Source organism: Xyrauchen texanus, chromosome 44, assembly GCF_025860055.1.
Source record: "Xyrauchen texanus isolate HMW12.3.18 chromosome 44, RBS_HiC_50CHRs, whole genome shotgun sequence".
NCBI classification, from domain to species: Eukaryota; Metazoa; Chordata; class Actinopteri; order Cypriniformes; family Catostomidae; genus Xyrauchen; species Xyrauchen texanus.
Window position 1 is genome coordinate 11,129,828 of NC_068319.1, and position 17,756 is coordinate 11,147,583.

At 38.2% G+C, this 17,756-nt stretch overlaps 1 protein-coding gene across 4 annotated transcripts in view; it reads left to right on the forward strand.

The window, feature by feature from the left end:
- cux1a (cut-like homeobox 1a) overlaps positions 1 to 17,756 on the forward strand; it is a 169,481-nt gene that overhangs the window by 56,976 nt on the left and 94,749 nt on the right. For all 4 annotated transcript variants that reach the window (XM_052117670.1, XM_052117672.1, XM_052117671.1 and 1 more), the window contains exon 3: positions 15,793 to 15,840. In XM_052117670.1, the coding sequence (XP_051973630.1) occupies positions 15,793 to 15,840 (48 nt within the window). The remainder of the gene's footprint in view (positions 1 to 15,792; positions 15,841 to 17,756) is intronic.

A 17,756-nucleotide genomic window follows, 5' to 3' on the forward strand; every position in this document is an offset into this window, starting at 1 on the left:
TTTTATGCAAGTATCATAGACAGCATTCGTAACAGTATTGTAACCTTTATACACCTATACACCTTTTTAACAAGGTACAGCAGCCCCTCAGCACACTAGAGCAGCACACTTCTGATAGGTTAATTAAAGATGTACCTGTGGATGTATTTTAAGGCCTACCTTCAAACTCTGTGCCTCTTTGCTTGACATCATACCCCAGTGTAAAGCGCTTTGGTAAAGTCTAAGGTTAAAAAAAAGCGCTATACAAGTGCAGACCATTTACCATTTACATCATGAGAAAATCAAAAGAATGGTTGACCTCCACAAGTCTGGTTCATCCTTGGGAGCAATTTACAAATACCTGAAGGTACCACGTTCATCTGTACAAACAATAGTACGCAAGTATAAAAACAAGCCTGAAGCAGCGCTATGAATGAAACCGAGCACAGGTGTCTCAACAAGGGTTTTTTAAAAAGTATTTTTAATATGGGCATGGGTAGCTCAGCGAGTATTGACGCTGACTACCACCCCTAGAGTCGCGAGTTCCAGGGTGTGCTGAGTGACTCCTAAGCAACCAAATTGGCCCGGTTGCTAGGGAGGGTAGGATTACATGGGGTAACCTCCTTGAGGTCACTATAATTTGGTTTGCTCTCAGTGGGGCGAGTCACTATGCCTCCACGACGGCTTAGAGTCCATTGGGAATTGGGCATTCCAAATTCGGGTGAAAACGGGAGAAATAATCAAATAAAATAAATGTATTTATACCGTGTCCTGTGGGATACGCTGAAGAAATTGCGAGATGCGTGCAGCACTTGTTTACATAGAAAATCAATTCAAAACAGAACATATGCTCACAAATACGCGTTCGTGTGAACGGCCCCTAATTTGTTTATTTGTGCATGTCTGTGAGTGAGAGTGCATGTGTGTTCGTCAAACAAGTTAGGTAGGACTTTTTATTTTTTCATTAATTTCAAACCCGATGTGAACCCAAAGTCATACCTGAAAAACGTACACGAACCCAACCTTATGATTTCTTGGGTCCTGTCGGGCCCATGTTGGCCCCATGTTGTTCGCAAGACTTTGGAAAAGAGCTACAGTGTCCTTTCAACAGTCCTTAAACTTTGGGTGTGATATAAGAGAACTGGTGTTTTCTCTTCTCCAAGGCCCATTTAATCGTGTACGGTAAACACTTATTTTGGCAGCTTGCTTTACACTTTGGCCTGATGGGATATTTTAAGCGACACAGCCAGGGCCAACACCGTGCCCTGACTAATGCGACAATCATGCCTGTCATCTCTTTATTTGGGTGTGGCCTTCATATTTTCACCACTGTTGAGTGACAATACCTAAAGGGAACTGAGATATATGGGCACAGCTGTCATTCCATCCACCCATCCTGCCCCTGTGCCTGGGTCTCTACCCATCAGTCCATCTGCCTCCTGCGGTTGAGGTGCCAAGGCTACAGACCATTAGCACAGAGCAGGTCTGTATTTATAGTGCTTAATAGGCATGACTCAACAGCATCACTGTTTGCTTTTAGCTGTAATGGAATCTGCGCTTTGCCGAACACAGAAAACCCATTATTGTGTATGATAATATTGTTTCTGTCGATGGGTGAGCGGGGCCTGAAATTTCCACTGGGCACCGTTGGACGCTTGCACCTGCAAAAATGTTGTTTATAGTGAGTGGGACAGAGAAATGGGCAGGCGAAGGTGTAAGTTAGCTATTTTTTGCAGTGTAGAGCTTTGACTGGTGTCGTGTGGGCCATGTGACTCTGTTCACAGCGATGAGGTAATGGTTGTTGACGTTTACGGTTCTCCTTAAATGAAAGACTGTGTAAAGTGTGATGTTGTAACGGCACGTAAAACCAGCTAGTAAACCTCTAATGTCATGCAGGCTACTGACATCGATTCTCAGGTTTTAACTTTTTCAAATGCTTTCCAGATGATATTTGTACTTAATTGTAGTCATGTGGCTGCTTTGTTTATATGGCAGCATGCATAATAGGTCATAGTATGTTTACTATATAGTGTATACAGCAATTTATTCCCATTTCAGAGGACTGAGGCTGACTGTACTATGTACTTTCATACACTAATATATTCAATTGTGGATGGATAGGTTTGTTTGTGTATGTTTAATTATATCTGCAAGTGTATGTCAGTTGCAAGTGTGTGACTGCACTGGTCCTCCCTCTTGCCAGTGTCCTCTGTTTCCCATTCTAGCCCTGATGAGTCAGAGTCTGTGAATGCAGCCGAGCGTACAGCAGCACAGTGACGTTAATGTGTTTACGCTCTGTGCGCTCCCTCTGCTACAGCGGGGCGCGCTGACCTCCACATACAGGCACAGTCTCAATTTTTCAAACACGCACAGTTTCTCCTCTGCAAAGAAGCACTGTATTTCCTTTACAAGCTAACACAGTCTGCTTTCCACGCATACATACTGTAGTCTCTCCTTTACAAGCTTAACACGGTCTGTTTGACACATTCTCTCCTTAACAGTCTAACACAGTCTCTTTTTCAATCAGACAAATTCTCTGCTTGTCAAGGCAACACCGGTTCACCAGACACCGTTTTACCTGTACAAGCTTACACAATTGCTCCCTTTCAAATAGATACTTTTAATTCTCTCTCCTCTTTAAAAAAAACACTATCTCCTTGACAAGCTAACACATTCGCTCTTTTACAAGTACACAGTACATTTACATGCACAGTTATAATTGAGCCACAGAAATTTTTTGTGCGAAGTTGAGCTAGTCTTCATCTGTCTGTCCAAGTATACATGACACACATGTCAAGGCGTAATCGAATATTTGGAGCAATAACGTCAGCTGAGGAAGTATCATAAACGTTTTCCAGTGATTGTCTTGCATCCATGAATTTAACATGAATGCCATCTCATCGTTTTTTTTCAGCCTATTGACGATATTCGATAAATATTTAAAAAATTTGCTCAGAAATGGCTCAAAAGGTTTTTTTATGTATGTATTTATTTTTATTAGATGAACCATCATTTTATCCAAAGAGCAATTCTAGCCAAGTAAATTCAATATTTTTAAGGCATTGAATAAAAATATATTTAAAATAATGAAGGCATGTTTTAAAGTTTTTTACTAAATGAACACAAGAGAATGAGATTAATCGTTTTTATTAATATGCACTTTGATATTTTATATAAAATTATACATAGTAGCGTAATAGAAAGCATTATTTACCTTTTATAAGATAAATATATTTTTAGTAAAACTTTGTTTAAAACTACTTCACTTGTTTTTTTGGAAACCAGTTGAATATTGCATAATACTTATTACTGTGGGACCCAGTCAAGTTTAATATTGAAATATAATACTGAATTATCATTATTATTTTGAGGATTAGATTTTTTTTTATATAAAAGTAATTTCAGTCATATTTACCTTCCCTGGAGCTTTTATTTTGACACAAAGTGCAGTGGAGTGGTGGTGGTGTAGTGGTCTAAAGCACATAACTGGTAATCTGGTAAACAGAAAGTCTCTGGTTCGATCCCCACAGCCACCACCATTGTGTCCTTGAGCAAGGCACTTAACTCCAGGTTGCTCCGGTGGGATTGTTCCTGTAATAAGTGCTCTGTAAGTTGCTTTGTATAAAAGCGTCTGCCAAATGCATAAATGTAAAATGTAAGAGTGTCAGTGTGTGTTTGACAGTTTACAATGTTCCGCATCTTATGACACGCTTCATCTCCTTTCTTTCTGTTATACTGTGCCGCGTTTGTAGATGTTTATAATAACTCAAAATGATTAGTAGGCACAATAACAATGTGGGCCGCCATCTTGATTATTTTTAGTTGAATGGATCACATGTGTGGAACACGTGTGGACATGGCCTAAGTAAGCCATTTGTTGATTTTTAAAACACACTGCTTCTTTGACTATAAAAACATTGCTCTTTTTGTTTGAGCATCCCAACTAGCCAAACTAGCAAAAAAAAGCTGAACCAACAGTGCGAGTCTGGGACAGAACTACCTGGTTTATAGGACAATGGAAGACAGAAAGAAGTTAAGTTATGCTTGAATCTGCAGTGCTTTTCTTTCACAATGCATGTGAACTGCACTAAAAGTGCTAAAAAGTTTGAAGCAACCACATCTTTTTGGATCTCTGCCTGCAGAAGGCTATATCCTTCTCAACACAGCCCTTACAAAAAATCTAGAATTATTACGAACTTGATGCAGATTTCCCACTTATTATTTTCACATAACATATTACAAACATTACCAAAAATATAAATAATACAATAAACATTACAAATGTTTGCCAGAATTTTGCTGCTCTTCACCGGTAGTGGTGAACCTGCAGCATACCTTTGGCAACAATGAAGAGTTTGCCCCAAAGCTCATTTGCATGTGAAAATAATGAGTGGCAAATCTGCGACAAGTTTGCCAGAACTCTCGATTTTTGTAAGGGAGCCTCTTGTTTCACTAGTTCACCAGTTCAAACAGACCCTGAGAGCATTAAGGTAAACCGATTCAGCATGCTGTCCATAATGGAGGGGCTTGAGCATGGTACTATGCTTAAGCTCTGAGACCCCATCCCATTTGGAACTTCATTTAGAACCTAACACATTTTCTCCTCATCAAACTCATGACATCTTTTCTCCACGTAGACACAATCTCTCCCTTTTATAAACAACCGATCCACAGATTCTCCTTCCTACAGACACTGTTTTTCCATTCCAGATACAGTTGCTCCAGCTCCTAACAGACAAAATTTCTCCTCTCCACAAATACATGGTTTTTCTTTCCATACGGAGCCTGTTTCTCTTCTCCAGGTGAAATGTCTGCAGAGAACAGACTTCAGTTTCACTTTATTCAGCAGCGAGGGGGGCAGTTGCACAGTTGTGATCCCTCCTGTGAACAGCTATGGCTGTCAGTAAAACATTAAACTGATTTGTGGGCTGTGTGATTCTCCTGAGGGAGGTGAGCTGGCAGTAGCTCTGCAATTCTGTCCCTCAATCTCAATGCTGATCTTGAATCAGTAAGGCCTGAAACCCTATCCCATAAATTGATATTTTATATTAAACGGTGAATGTAGTTCATGGTCGAAGTCTAGACACTGTGAAACAGATGTCTTCTCAGCTGTAGCAAATTGTTGTATGTGTATGTATTTATAGTCTTTGCGTATGATGGACCTAGTTTTGTTTTTTTGCAGAGTAATCATATGTGACGTGAGTATATGTGTGTGCATGTGTGCTTTAAAAGGATTGATCACCCAAAAACGTAAATCCTGTCATTTACTCACCCTCCTGACTATGTCATTTCTTCTTATGTGGAACACAAAATGTGAATTTATTAATGATTTCTGGGGCTTTCAAACTCCTAAATGACAAAAAAGCACCATAGAAGGATCATAAAAGTGGTCCATATGACTCATGCACTCTATTCCAAGTTTTCTGAAGCCATACGATAGCTTATAGTTGTACAGACAGCTTATATGACACGTTTATAGTATTTTTTGTCATTTTAGAAATGGACACCCCCATGCATTTTCATTATGTAGACAAAATGGCCAGAATATAAAAATAAAAGTCTGTGGTGTTCCACAGAAGAAAGTAATATTGGTTTGGAAAAACATTAGGTTGATTAGGTAAATGATGACAGAATTGACATTTTTGGGCAACCTATCCTTTTAACTGTGTTTGCTGTGTTAGTCAGTATTTTATTTAATTGTTTGAGTGCACGCCACCTTTTTTTACCCAATATGGTTAAATCTACCAGCTTCTCTTGAACATTTCCACTACCCTGCCCATTTGTCCTTTGTTTACGTCCATTTCTCTTTTATACGTCCTCCAAAATGTCTTTGTGTTCACAAAAGACACTTGCATCAGCCTCCTCCCACCACATGTTTTATTTGAGGTAATTTTCAGAGCCCAAGACCCCCTCCACCCTCTGACAGAATTACAAGGCAGAAATAATCGTGCAACATAAAACACTATTTAAAGTTTTCACAAGGTTCAGACGAATGGAGGGGGGCTGTTTCCATGGAATATGCTTTTAAGAGGAATGTTGACAATTATGCACCCTGAATGGAAAAAGCCTGAGACCGATATCTGGTAGGCACTTTTTTTTTTTATACAGAAGACGAGCTTTGCACAGCTCGTTCCCACATGTTCGTCTCTGATGTGTGGTCAACAAACCTGTTGACTCCAAATAAATTAATAATCACTGTGTATACTCATTCTGTCAGTTAATGAGCGCACGTTTGGGTGTAAGCTGATTCCACAAATGTGTAAAGGCCTTTCGGCCCGAAGGAGGCATGGTCAGAAATTTACCTCAGGGCTTGGGGCAAAAAAAAGCCAATAAAAGGGACAAAAGCACCCAGATAGTTAATAATTGTTCTTAAAGTGAATCATTTTTATTTTCTGTTGTCTAACCTTTCAATATTTATATTTCTTTTATATTTCATTATTTTCCATTCTAGACCAATACATTTTTTTAATTTGACATAAATGGACACATGCTGTGTATTTATATGGGTAGAAAACAATCCCATACAAAGGTCAAAAATGCTCCTGAAATTAAATTCCAGGGGGAAATATTAGCCTTATTAAATAATTTAAAGCTAAAGGGTGTAATTTCTGCTCGACTAGTGTCACGAAACGGAATTGCAACTTCTTTCTGTCTTCCATTGTCCTATAAACCAGGTAGTTCTGTCCCAGACTCGCACTGTTGGTTCAGCTTTTTTTTGCTAGTTTGGCTAGTTTGGATGCTCAAACAAACAGAGCAATGTTTTTATAGTCAAAGAAGCACAGTGTTTTAAAAATCAACAAATGGCTTACTTAGGCCATGTCCACACGTGTTCCACACATGTGATCCATTCAACCCAAAATAATCAAGATGGCGGCCCACATTGTTATTGTGCCTTCTAATCATTTTGAGAGTGTTGTAAAAGATAAATGTTACTTTGTACAACTTTCACAATGCATTCTTTCAAAGGAAAAGCAAAGTTTACTCTGCTGTCCGACGACTAAACACTGGGACAACTGCTTTTCAGACCATACATGGAACGGCTTTTTTACACATAAGCAGTAAAGAGATTTAAGAGCTTTCATATGTTTTAGTGTGGACAGGCAACTTTTAGAAAATGTTTGAAAACGGCAGTGTGGACGGAGAGTGTTTTAAATACAAAAACGCCGTTTTCAGTTGTATCCGGATTAATGTGAACATATCCTTAGTTGTTTCTGCATATTCAGAAGGGATTAGAGAAAGCATTTTAACATAGAAAAAATACTCTCTCCAGCTTTATTTCCGACACTCTAAGATGAACCAAATACAGGGAAAAAATGCAAACAAATGGTGTCATATGGGACGAGGGGCCAGGCAGGATGTTCACACATTTGCGAGACCATTTCATCACCAAGCCATGGCTGCCCTGCATTCCTCCGAGGCAGAAGGCCATGTCTTTTCACCATCCCCCCTTTCCTCTTTCATTTCCCTTCTTTCATCCCCCTCTTCCTCTGATCTACATGGCTGCATCTCAGGTTTTTCTCCTCAAGCAATCTCTATAAATAGACCTTCAATAGCTGCTGCCTAACAAACCTGCTCATCAGAACTAATTGCCAAAGAAAAGTTCTTTTTTCCCCTGCTTTCTTTGCTTTAACTCCCCCCTCCCCTCTCATTGGCCTAAGCTAACCATGTGTAGAATAAATGGGACCCTTTTTGTCTGGGATGCTCTGAAAAGATTTTGTGATGGTTTGAGATAAAAAAAAAAAAGGGGGGAAATGTGTTTATTTTGTATTTTTTTATATATTTATATATAAATGAAACAATAACTAAAAAAAAATTCTTCATATCAATTATTGGGCCCTCAAATGTAAAAATGAGCTGTATCTCTTATCAGTATCAGATGTTCAGTATCTGTAATTTCAGCTTGTATGTATTTTTTCAACAATTCAATTATTTATTGTATTTTTTCCCAATTTAACAATTCTTTGTGATTTGTATTATTAAAGCTGTGTGTTTGTGTGATTGATAGCCTCCATCAACAGTGTGTGTCTAAGAGACAGGCTGGTCCTAGATCACGGCGGCTTTATTTGGGTGTCTGTCTGACAGTTCCGTGACCTCATTACCAGACCAGCGTCTGGGGGCATTCATCAGCATGGGGGCAAATGGACCCCCCCCCACACACACACACTCACACAATCCATTTTATCTGTTTCTCATTTTTTCCAACTGTAATGATCAGTCTTCATACTGTTATACAGTGCACTTTTTCCCTCTCATGACTATGTGTGGTTGAGAGAGCGTGTAAGTTCTAAGGTGGAGCTGAAAACAGGCTGAATGCATTGGGTCTGGTCTCCGTCTGGCTTAATTGACTGTGACCTTAAGGGTGTGGGAGCACCAAAGAGGGCACGCAGACACGCCTACTCGTAGACATGCATGCACAGCTGTGCACACAGAGACACAAACACACTCCCACACACCCAAATAAATACAAATATTCTTAGGGAGCTATAGGTAAGCTATGATGCACATATGTATACATGCCATATAGAGTTATAAAGCGTTGCTGGTTTAAGAAAAGCATTTTTTTGTTTTGTTTTTTTTTATCTTGATTGTTTTGCTTCTTTTTATTAGTGGTGCTTGCTAAGGCAAAATTAAATGCACACTTGGAAATCTTCCATGAACAGGATTTTAACTTGTAAGTTGTGTTTTGAGCATTCCGCTCTTCCTCTGACATGAAAAAACACTCATTAGGCCGCCATTTTAAATAGTATAGATCACATGGCAGACTAATGAGTGTTTAAGGCTGAGGAAGAGCGGGATGTTTGAAATGTCAGTTATGAATTAAAATCCTGTTCATGGAATTTTTCCAGGTGTGTGTTTCCTTTTTTGTTCTTTTAAATTGTATTATTATTATTTTATTTTTTTAAATGTATAGATTCCGCATTGTATTTCTGCTTTGTTTTGGATGTGCTTGACTTTTTTGTGTACATGAATGATACCTCAAATCATGTTGCTTGCTAAGGAGAGGTGTTCTGAAAATGAAAATTGAAAAGCTAGGAGCCAGAATATCATAAACCGCTTTTCCACTATTGGGCCAGTGTGAGTCAGGGCTATCAACTGGCCAGCCGGGACCAATATCCTCTGACCTCGAGCCGCAAGACCAAAATCGATCTGCGTTCCCAACATCAGGCCAATAGCCCCTCAACATTGCCCTAAATCCCACCCTTAATACATCACCCTGGTTCCAATGTCACACACCCCAAGAGGGAAAAGCTCAAAGGGAAACTCAATCTGAGGTATCATGTTATCTATTTATGTAGAATATCGAGTTTATATCAAATGTAAACATTAGCTAGCTAGCAAGTTAGCGTTGACATCTCACCGACTGTAACCACCATGGTGTCCTGATTGGTCTATACACTAACAGTAAGAAGATGTCCCAGCGCTCTGGCCATGATCTCGAACCATGGAAATATCTTTCTTTGGACACTGCTTTGCCCATTGTGCATTTTAACGGATTTGTACTCTGCCCGCATTTTTTTTTTTTTTCTAAACCTGTACCGATGCGCTGAGGTTCGGCAAAACTCATCCTTTGACATTGACCCCTCCTCTATCCCTAATTGGCCTTGTTTGGCCCAAACTTAATCTGTGGGCCAAAGGCCATTGGAGAACGCAGCTGACCCTGGCACGCACTAGCACACCCTCAATTGGCCAAACAGTGGAAATGCAGCTAAAGAGACTTGGGGTGGGCTCTTTTGACTTGGACCAGTGAGCAGCCTCCAAGCAAAACTCTATCAACTGCATAGCATGCCCTGGTAACACCTACTACACCCTAACATAATGGTGGCAAATTTTGAACTCACAATTTCTTCATAAAATTTACAAATCTAGTTTTGTTTTTCTTGTTATCTTTTATTTCCATCACTTCACAAGTGCTCTGCTATGCTTCAGCATCTCCAAAAATGAACCAATGATGGGTACTCAGTAAAGAACCTGTAAAATATCTGATTTTACAGATTCGTGAACAGAAGCTGACAGTGCACTTTGGTGTCAGACACTTTCGGTAAAATGTCTCAGTACTGTTTCTTGTAGAATGTTTGAATGTGTGTGAGTGTGTTCCTCTATAGTGGCCTATCTCTTATCAGTGAACTCTCCTATAATACATCATGACTGCACTCTTCTCTTTATGCGCGTGCGCGCGGCGTGTGTGTGTGTGCTTGTGTGCGTGTGTGTACTTGTGAATAACGAGTGGGGTGATGCTCCTTGACATTGTTGAATGGAGATTCTACATACAGAAGACAGGGAAAGACAGCAGAACACATCCAGTGGACAAACGATACCATGTGCTTTCCTGTTTCCACCATTTCCAGTGCAGGTCTTAGGATTTATGACTTGCAGAACAAGCCATTTTCCAGGAGAATCCACTGTGCTCAAACATAAAGCATTATTCACTGAGCCGTTTGTTGAATTGCCCCTAATATCATTTCATCACCATTGTATAAAAGCATAGAAGGATAGAAAAATAAGTCTTCAATCATATTAAATGTGGCAAATATACTTTAGGTAAGCATCTACTGAAATTGAGAATTTAAACGCCTGTCATTTATGATTTTTGCAACTCTGTTTGGTCACCTTCACTCTGTTTAACACATTTGACCATATTTCAGTTAATTTCTGCAGAATTCCAAAGATTTTCCCCTAGAGTCAATGTGGAAAGTGAAAACAGCATGTACAATCCATGTGGACCAAGATATAACTCAGCTTATGTATCAGAATTGTACTTCAATCTTATGTAGAAGCATAATGCAAAGCAACATGAATCTGTGACTAAATAGATTTTGACCTGCATCTGGATGTTGGTCGTTTTCCTAAATAACCCTAATTTATATTCTTGGAATCACACATCGGTCAATCAGATACGATTAAATGGAACAGTTGATCACCACACCTACCGAGTTAAGATGGTATAACTGTAGACACCAGTTTAAAACATGACTGGCCTGATTCCACTAAGGCAATGCCATCCCAGTGCCAGATGCCATTGTGCCAGTACTGGTTGGCATGTGATGTGGTATAATGAAGGGAGTGGGAGGAGGGGTATAGAGAGGGTGGCTCACATTAATGGTAAATAATTCACAAGGTTGGCCCTGGCAGCTATGTTATCTGGCAAACTGATGGTTTAAAAGATGTAAAGGTGTTAGAAGAGGGTGGCTGGCAAAGAATTTAAGTGGATCTGTATTTGTTTTTTTTGAATGAGGAACCCTGATTGGAAAGAGACAAATTAGTTTGTTTGCACGAGTTCTGCAGGTAGCGTTCCAGTGTTTCATTTATATGGATTATTCGATGAGCAATAGTAAGGAAATAATTTCTGATTAATGACAATATCGATACTGATATCAACACTGATTAAAGAGTACAAGTATAATGCTGATCTGAGAGCCCTTGAGGCAAAAATGTCACAAAGTGACAAAAATAACCCAGGGAAGTAAAGTGAGGCCTCTGTTGTGAAATTGGAATACAATTTTATTGTCCCAGCCAATATATCACTATAACTTTCTCTCTTGTTCATTCATGAAGTGTGGTTGCGTCAGTTTTGCACATTCAGCTGTTAAGCGTCCATCATGTTGCACGATTTTTCACAGATGACATGTTTTAACTTCACGGTCACCATTTACTTACTGCAGTAGTCCAAAAGATTGTGTTTCCTTCTTCAAACCCCTTGGATTTAACAACGATTTGCACATGCTCAAAGCTGGCCCCATTCCTGCAGATTTAGTTTTATTGCTAAGCATTTTATCCATTCGTTAATGATATATATGTATTTTTATGCACTGCAGTCCCTGCGAACAAACGCAGGCCGATTGCATCTGCAGAGAAAGATGGAGTAGGAGAGAAATAGAGCAGGAATGGTGCTCAAGGCGTGCAGGGGAACTCTCTTTTGGCCAGGCCCGAGTATTTTGTTGAAACCAGATGTTGAGGGATGTTTCCTCCTGGTCACGTTGCCCCCTCTGGTGCGGCACTTACATAAATGTCATCTGTACAGTAGCCAGTGTGGGGGGAGAGCGAAAACGGAGGCCCAGCTGTTCGCGCTGGGAAGATGAAGAGTGCAGCGGGGTCATAGCTATCCTCCACCACTTCTGTCTGCTCTCTGCCATTGCGTTCTCTCTCTCTCTCTCTCTCATTCTCAATGGAACATGGGTGAGAGATGCAGACATCAGCCTGTTGCAAGAATCTTGTCTTGTTATCATGTTACCTGATTATCACAATGGACATGTAGCCTGTACACATCGCTCAACCAGGTCGACATGGTTTTTAATGGCCAATGCTGATATCTATAGAGTTGAGTGGCTGCTGGTTAATATAATGCTAATATTTACATAATATTAGCATTATATTGACTAGGGAAGTACCGATACTGGTATCCAAATCAGGTTCAATACCACGCTCGTGTACTTTTTCTCATGCATGTAAAAATTCTCTGATACCATCTGACGTACGAATGTCATTACGTAAAGATTCTGTGCACTAATTAAAATCACATTATGTCCTAGTGAGATTATTTAACCGCAAAAGCTGCAATTTAATGAGATAAATATATAGTTTGCATGTGCTGCGCGCTTCAAATGTTTGTGCTTGTGAATGTGTGGAGCCGGTGTTGTGCATAAAGGCACAAAGTGCTCATACCATTCAGAGCTCCTTGACTTGTACATGGAAAACACCATCTTGAGCATCGCATGCTCTGTTTGTAGTAGATGAGCAGAGCGCTAATTCACTTTGTAGCGCAAGGCCCATACAGACTACATATTTATTTAAATGGTAGCCTTTTAATAATCACTTTGAGTCATGTAGTGACAGGCTTTTCCCAATTTAGGAGGTACTGTTATAGCAACACAAACACTTCAAAATAAAAGCTCAATTTAAATGAAAAAAAGTATGACAGAAATAGATCACTACTGTGTATGTATGTAATATTCACTATACTGCTACTACTACTGCTACTAATAAATAAATATAGTAATTGTATTTTAAGCAATATCTCATATACGTGATGCTCTGTTATGTATCTGTTTTTGACAAAATATAACTAAATGTTATTGTTATATTTTATATAGTTTTAAATAATTCAATTATGTAAACACCAGTTTGATCATAACATTTAAATGAACTGTTTGTATGCAATTTAAGAAAAAATAAAACTGAAAACGGGTATTGGACTCCGCATCGGCAAGTACCAAAAAGGAAGCATTGGTACTCGTTCTCAAAAACAAAATGGTGTTGGGACATTCTTAATATTGACAGTCTACATATATTTTGGTAGCTCTTTACAATGTGGTTGCATACCTCATAATTTTTTATTAAATAAGATTTCATGAACAATGGACTTTCATTTTTATCGCATTTAATAATCTTTGTTAATGTTAATTTATGAGAACTAGATACTAGAAACTATTATTCACTGTTTGTTTGTGCTAGTTAATAATGCATTAACTTGTGTTACAACATTTGATTGTTAAAATGTATAAGTGTAGGTAGAAATTTACATTTACATTTATGCATTTGGCAGAGGCTTTTATCCAAAGCAACTTACAGTGCACTTATTACAGGGACAGTCCCCCTGGAACAACCTGGAGTTAAGGCCTTGCTCAATGGCCCAACAGTGGCATCTTGGTGGTGCTGGGGCTTGAACCCCGACCTTCTGGTCAGTAACCCTGAACCTCAACCACTGAGCCACCACCAACTTTATTGTAAAGTGTTACCTGTCGTGTAATAATAGGGATACATAGAGTACACAACAATGTAAAAATAAATTAACAATTATTTTGCTAACATTTTCAACACATTTACTCATTCTTTATAAATAAGGCATCAAAACAATTAAATAATCCAAATTATTACATTGAATAGATATACTTATATACAGTGTATATCAAAATATAGTCATAGGCACAATTTATATTTGTCTTCAAAACTAATTTCAAACATTAATGCATTGCCTTTAGACCAGAGATCATTAGAAACATGAATTCAGTCAAGTGTGTCCAAAACTTTGACTGGTAGTGTATTTATTATTTGTAGACAAAGCTATCAATAGAACTACAACTTCTGTTTATCAGCATTTATGCATAGTTGTTGACTTAGGCAGATAGTCTCAAAATGATCAAATATTGCCCGATTGATCAGTCTGACTGATCAATTTATATTGGTGTATAGTTAATCAACATTTAAATTACAGAAAACAAACTAATAAAAAAAAATTGAGAAAGTTGGATTGGGGGAAATAAAGAAGGAAAATTTACCACTTTGCCTGCAAAGTCAAATTCTTTTGTGCCCATTATATTAAATATATCTGCTTTGGTTACTCCTACACTCCTATTGAAACACGAGCAGCTTCAGTAATGATGTGTATATCTTTATGCTGCAGCGGTGTAATGGCCTACGTTCCGGCGTTTACAGCACTCAGGGCGCCGTTTTATTCGACCCCAGCACTAAGTAATGCGTTTGTGCGTGGTAGGGATTCCTATACTGACTTTTAATGTGAGGGCTTTTTGTCCAGTCGGGAGATTTATTCACAGCCATGTGTAATGTCATTTCATGTTGAAACACCCACCCTATGTTCATATGAAAGAGGCATTGATGCTCATCTTAATCTGATATACTTTAATACCACAGCATCAAAATAACTCTACTGTAAGAGCCCCGTAAGAGGAGGGAGGTACGCTGCCTCCCAAACCCGAAAACAAAGACACTGTTTGTTGTCGGAGCAGATTTTTTTATTTCTTTTGAAAAAAATAAAAATAAATAAATAATCAAATCTTTCTAAAACTTGAGCCGAAAAGCAGCTCATTCATGTGTAACTTTGACAAGACGATATTGGCTAGTAATAGATTACCGTTTTAAATCTTCCACGGTGCATTTCTGAGAACTTATTGAGTAGCTTTTCGCTGGAACGTTGTAACACACATACTGTATGCATGCATGCATGTGGCGGCTGCACTTTGCTTTTTTTTCTCTTGCATGAGCAGTTTTTGAAGCAGAAAGGACTGAGTCATGGAGAACTCATGCAAGGAAAAAAAAAGAGAGAAAGAGAGAGAGTACGTGAATAAAAACATATACATTCCTTACAGCACACACTGTCCTTTGCCCATAATCAAGTGTAGTACAAGGTGATATTCTTTGTGTTTGTGAGAGTGATTGTGTGTGTAGATACACACGTGTGTGCTCTTGCTGTTTTTTTTTTTTTGTTTTTTTTGAAGAGAACAAAACCAGCCCTGGGACATTTGATAAATTAAGATATCCATTTGAATATATTTAGTGTTTTTTCTGTCTTTTTCTCCGTCTGAGATCAGATGTTTCACATTGACTGCTCTAAATATCCTGAGTTCCTAAAGCAAAAAGAAATACTGAATATGATCAACATTATGTGGTGATCGAACACTGTTTTTTGTGACCTATTGTTTTAATGTTTAAGTGTCTAATATAACTGATATGCATAAATGGTTTTATTTCTGCTTTCTGACAATAATCATTATTGATTTTTTTACAAAAAAACGGTTCATTACAATTGATATTAAGGAGTCAATAACTAATGAATAATGATGGAAAAATAAATAGTCAAACAGATTATCGTTCTATTAATATTTTCATAAACAAAAAAATATCCCCAATTTTTTGTTACACCTGATATAAGGAACCAATAACCGATAAATTATGTTGAAAAATAAGTCAAACCCTCTATCTCTAATAATAAAATCTGTTTATTTCTAGCACTTTTTGAAATCTAAAATATTTAGTGAAATAGTTATATAAAATAAACTGTTCTCTGTTTTTCTGTTGCAGGATTTGCGTAAACAGATAGCTCCTTTGCTCAAGGGCTTCCAATCAGAGGTGAGTTTTGTTCCTAAAGCTTCCTGGTCTATGTCATTTACAAACTTGCACTCTTAAAAATGAAGGTTCAAATTAGATCTAAGCTTTGACGACTAATTGATTTAATTATGATTCCTTACTAAATGATGCAATGAATTTGGTTATGATTTTATTTAGGTCAGTTTTTTTCTTCAATTTAATTTTGGTATGATTCATTATTTTCAAAAACATATGAGGAGGAGGGTGTGGCTGGACCATGAGGAAGAACGCCCGGCGCTGAATTGTCCTAATCAGCCAGGAGGGAGAGAGAGAGAGAGAGAGAGATGAGAGAGAGAGAGAGAGAGAGAGAGAGACACACACACACACACACACACACACACACACACACATATGCGGCCGTTGTGTATGTGTTTATGTTTGTTTAAGTTGATTTATGTCATTTAAAGTTATGTTGACTGTGTCTCTCTCAGTGTGGTGCCTCCGGCTTGTCTTTATCCCCCTTCCTGGCTAGGACAATTCAGCGCCGGCTGTGCATCCTCACGGCCCGGCTATGCCCTCCTCTTCGTCACAATTGGATAAGAAATGAAAATGTAATAAATGTGGCACTATTATTGTAATTGTAATCAATTATTAAATTCCTAATCAATGCATTGGTTTTTTATTCTCAGTATTCATTTCATCACCAATGCATAAATGTGTTTGTACATCCTTTAGTAAATATGCAGTACTTTAGTAATAATACAGGTGCATTTCAATGATAGTTGTGGGTAGATCTTTGTGTGGAAGGGTTAGGGTTAGGTGAAGCTAATTAAACAATGAAAGCCGATGGTTTTTATTGTTTAATCAGACTGCTCACTCTGAGCGATTCAGCCTGACAGAGCTTGCAGTCAGAGAACACTGCTGTTAAACTACACTATCACATCTTTACTCATGGCCAGTATGACTTCATCACGCTCAAACCAATTAATCTCACAACCTTCCCGGTAACGGAAGGGTGGAAAATGGCCTGTGCGCGTATCCCAGCAATAAGCTAGGATAAGATGACCCTCTCTGCTCTGATTAGACTCTCAATGGACAAAAAGGAACACCTGATTCCAGAACAGTGCTAATTCACTGAAAAAAAAAATTCTTAATAATTTATTAATTAATGTTTTCCAGTGAAATATCTAAAAATCCTTAAAACAAGATAGATTTGCACGAGGAGCCTAATTTTCCAAGAATTAAAAAGACTTCTTTTCAGAGAAAATATCTGGATTTAAAGGAATATTCCGGTTTCAATACAAGTTAAGCTCAGTCAACAGCATTTGTGGTAGGGCTGCTCGATTATGGCAAAAATCATAATCACAATTATTTTGGTCAATATTGAAATCACGATTATTAAAGGATTATTAACAGGATTGACATTGACTTTGGAAACATCATGCATTTATTGAACTTAATTAATTTTTTTACTTTTTAACAGTGGATTTCCTTGAACTTGAAATGTAAACTGCACTGGGTAGGGGAGGAGGCTATTGTCATATGATAATTATTTTGTCAAAGTACAAACTCACCAGCCTTTTCCAAAATAAAGAAAATTAATCTCAACAACCCTCAAACACACAGCAAACAAAAGAACTGGTTTCCTAGGGCAGCCAGCACCTGTTAAATAGTTAGGGCATCAGGTATTAACCAAATAAAGTCTCCCCCTCATCCAATTAGCAGCCTCTCAAAGAGAAAATGGAACAGAAAAAACTGGTGCATGTAACATTATGTTAATGTGATTAGTTGTGCATTTATTCATGAATTTAATCCCAAATTTATATTTAATTAAGTTTTTATGATTGGATTCCGTGATTCTGTCCGTGTTTTCCGCAATGCTGAAATGATAGGGCCTTAGTAACAGTGTGGCACTTGCAATGGAAGTGAATGGGGCCCATCCGTAATCGTTAAAATAC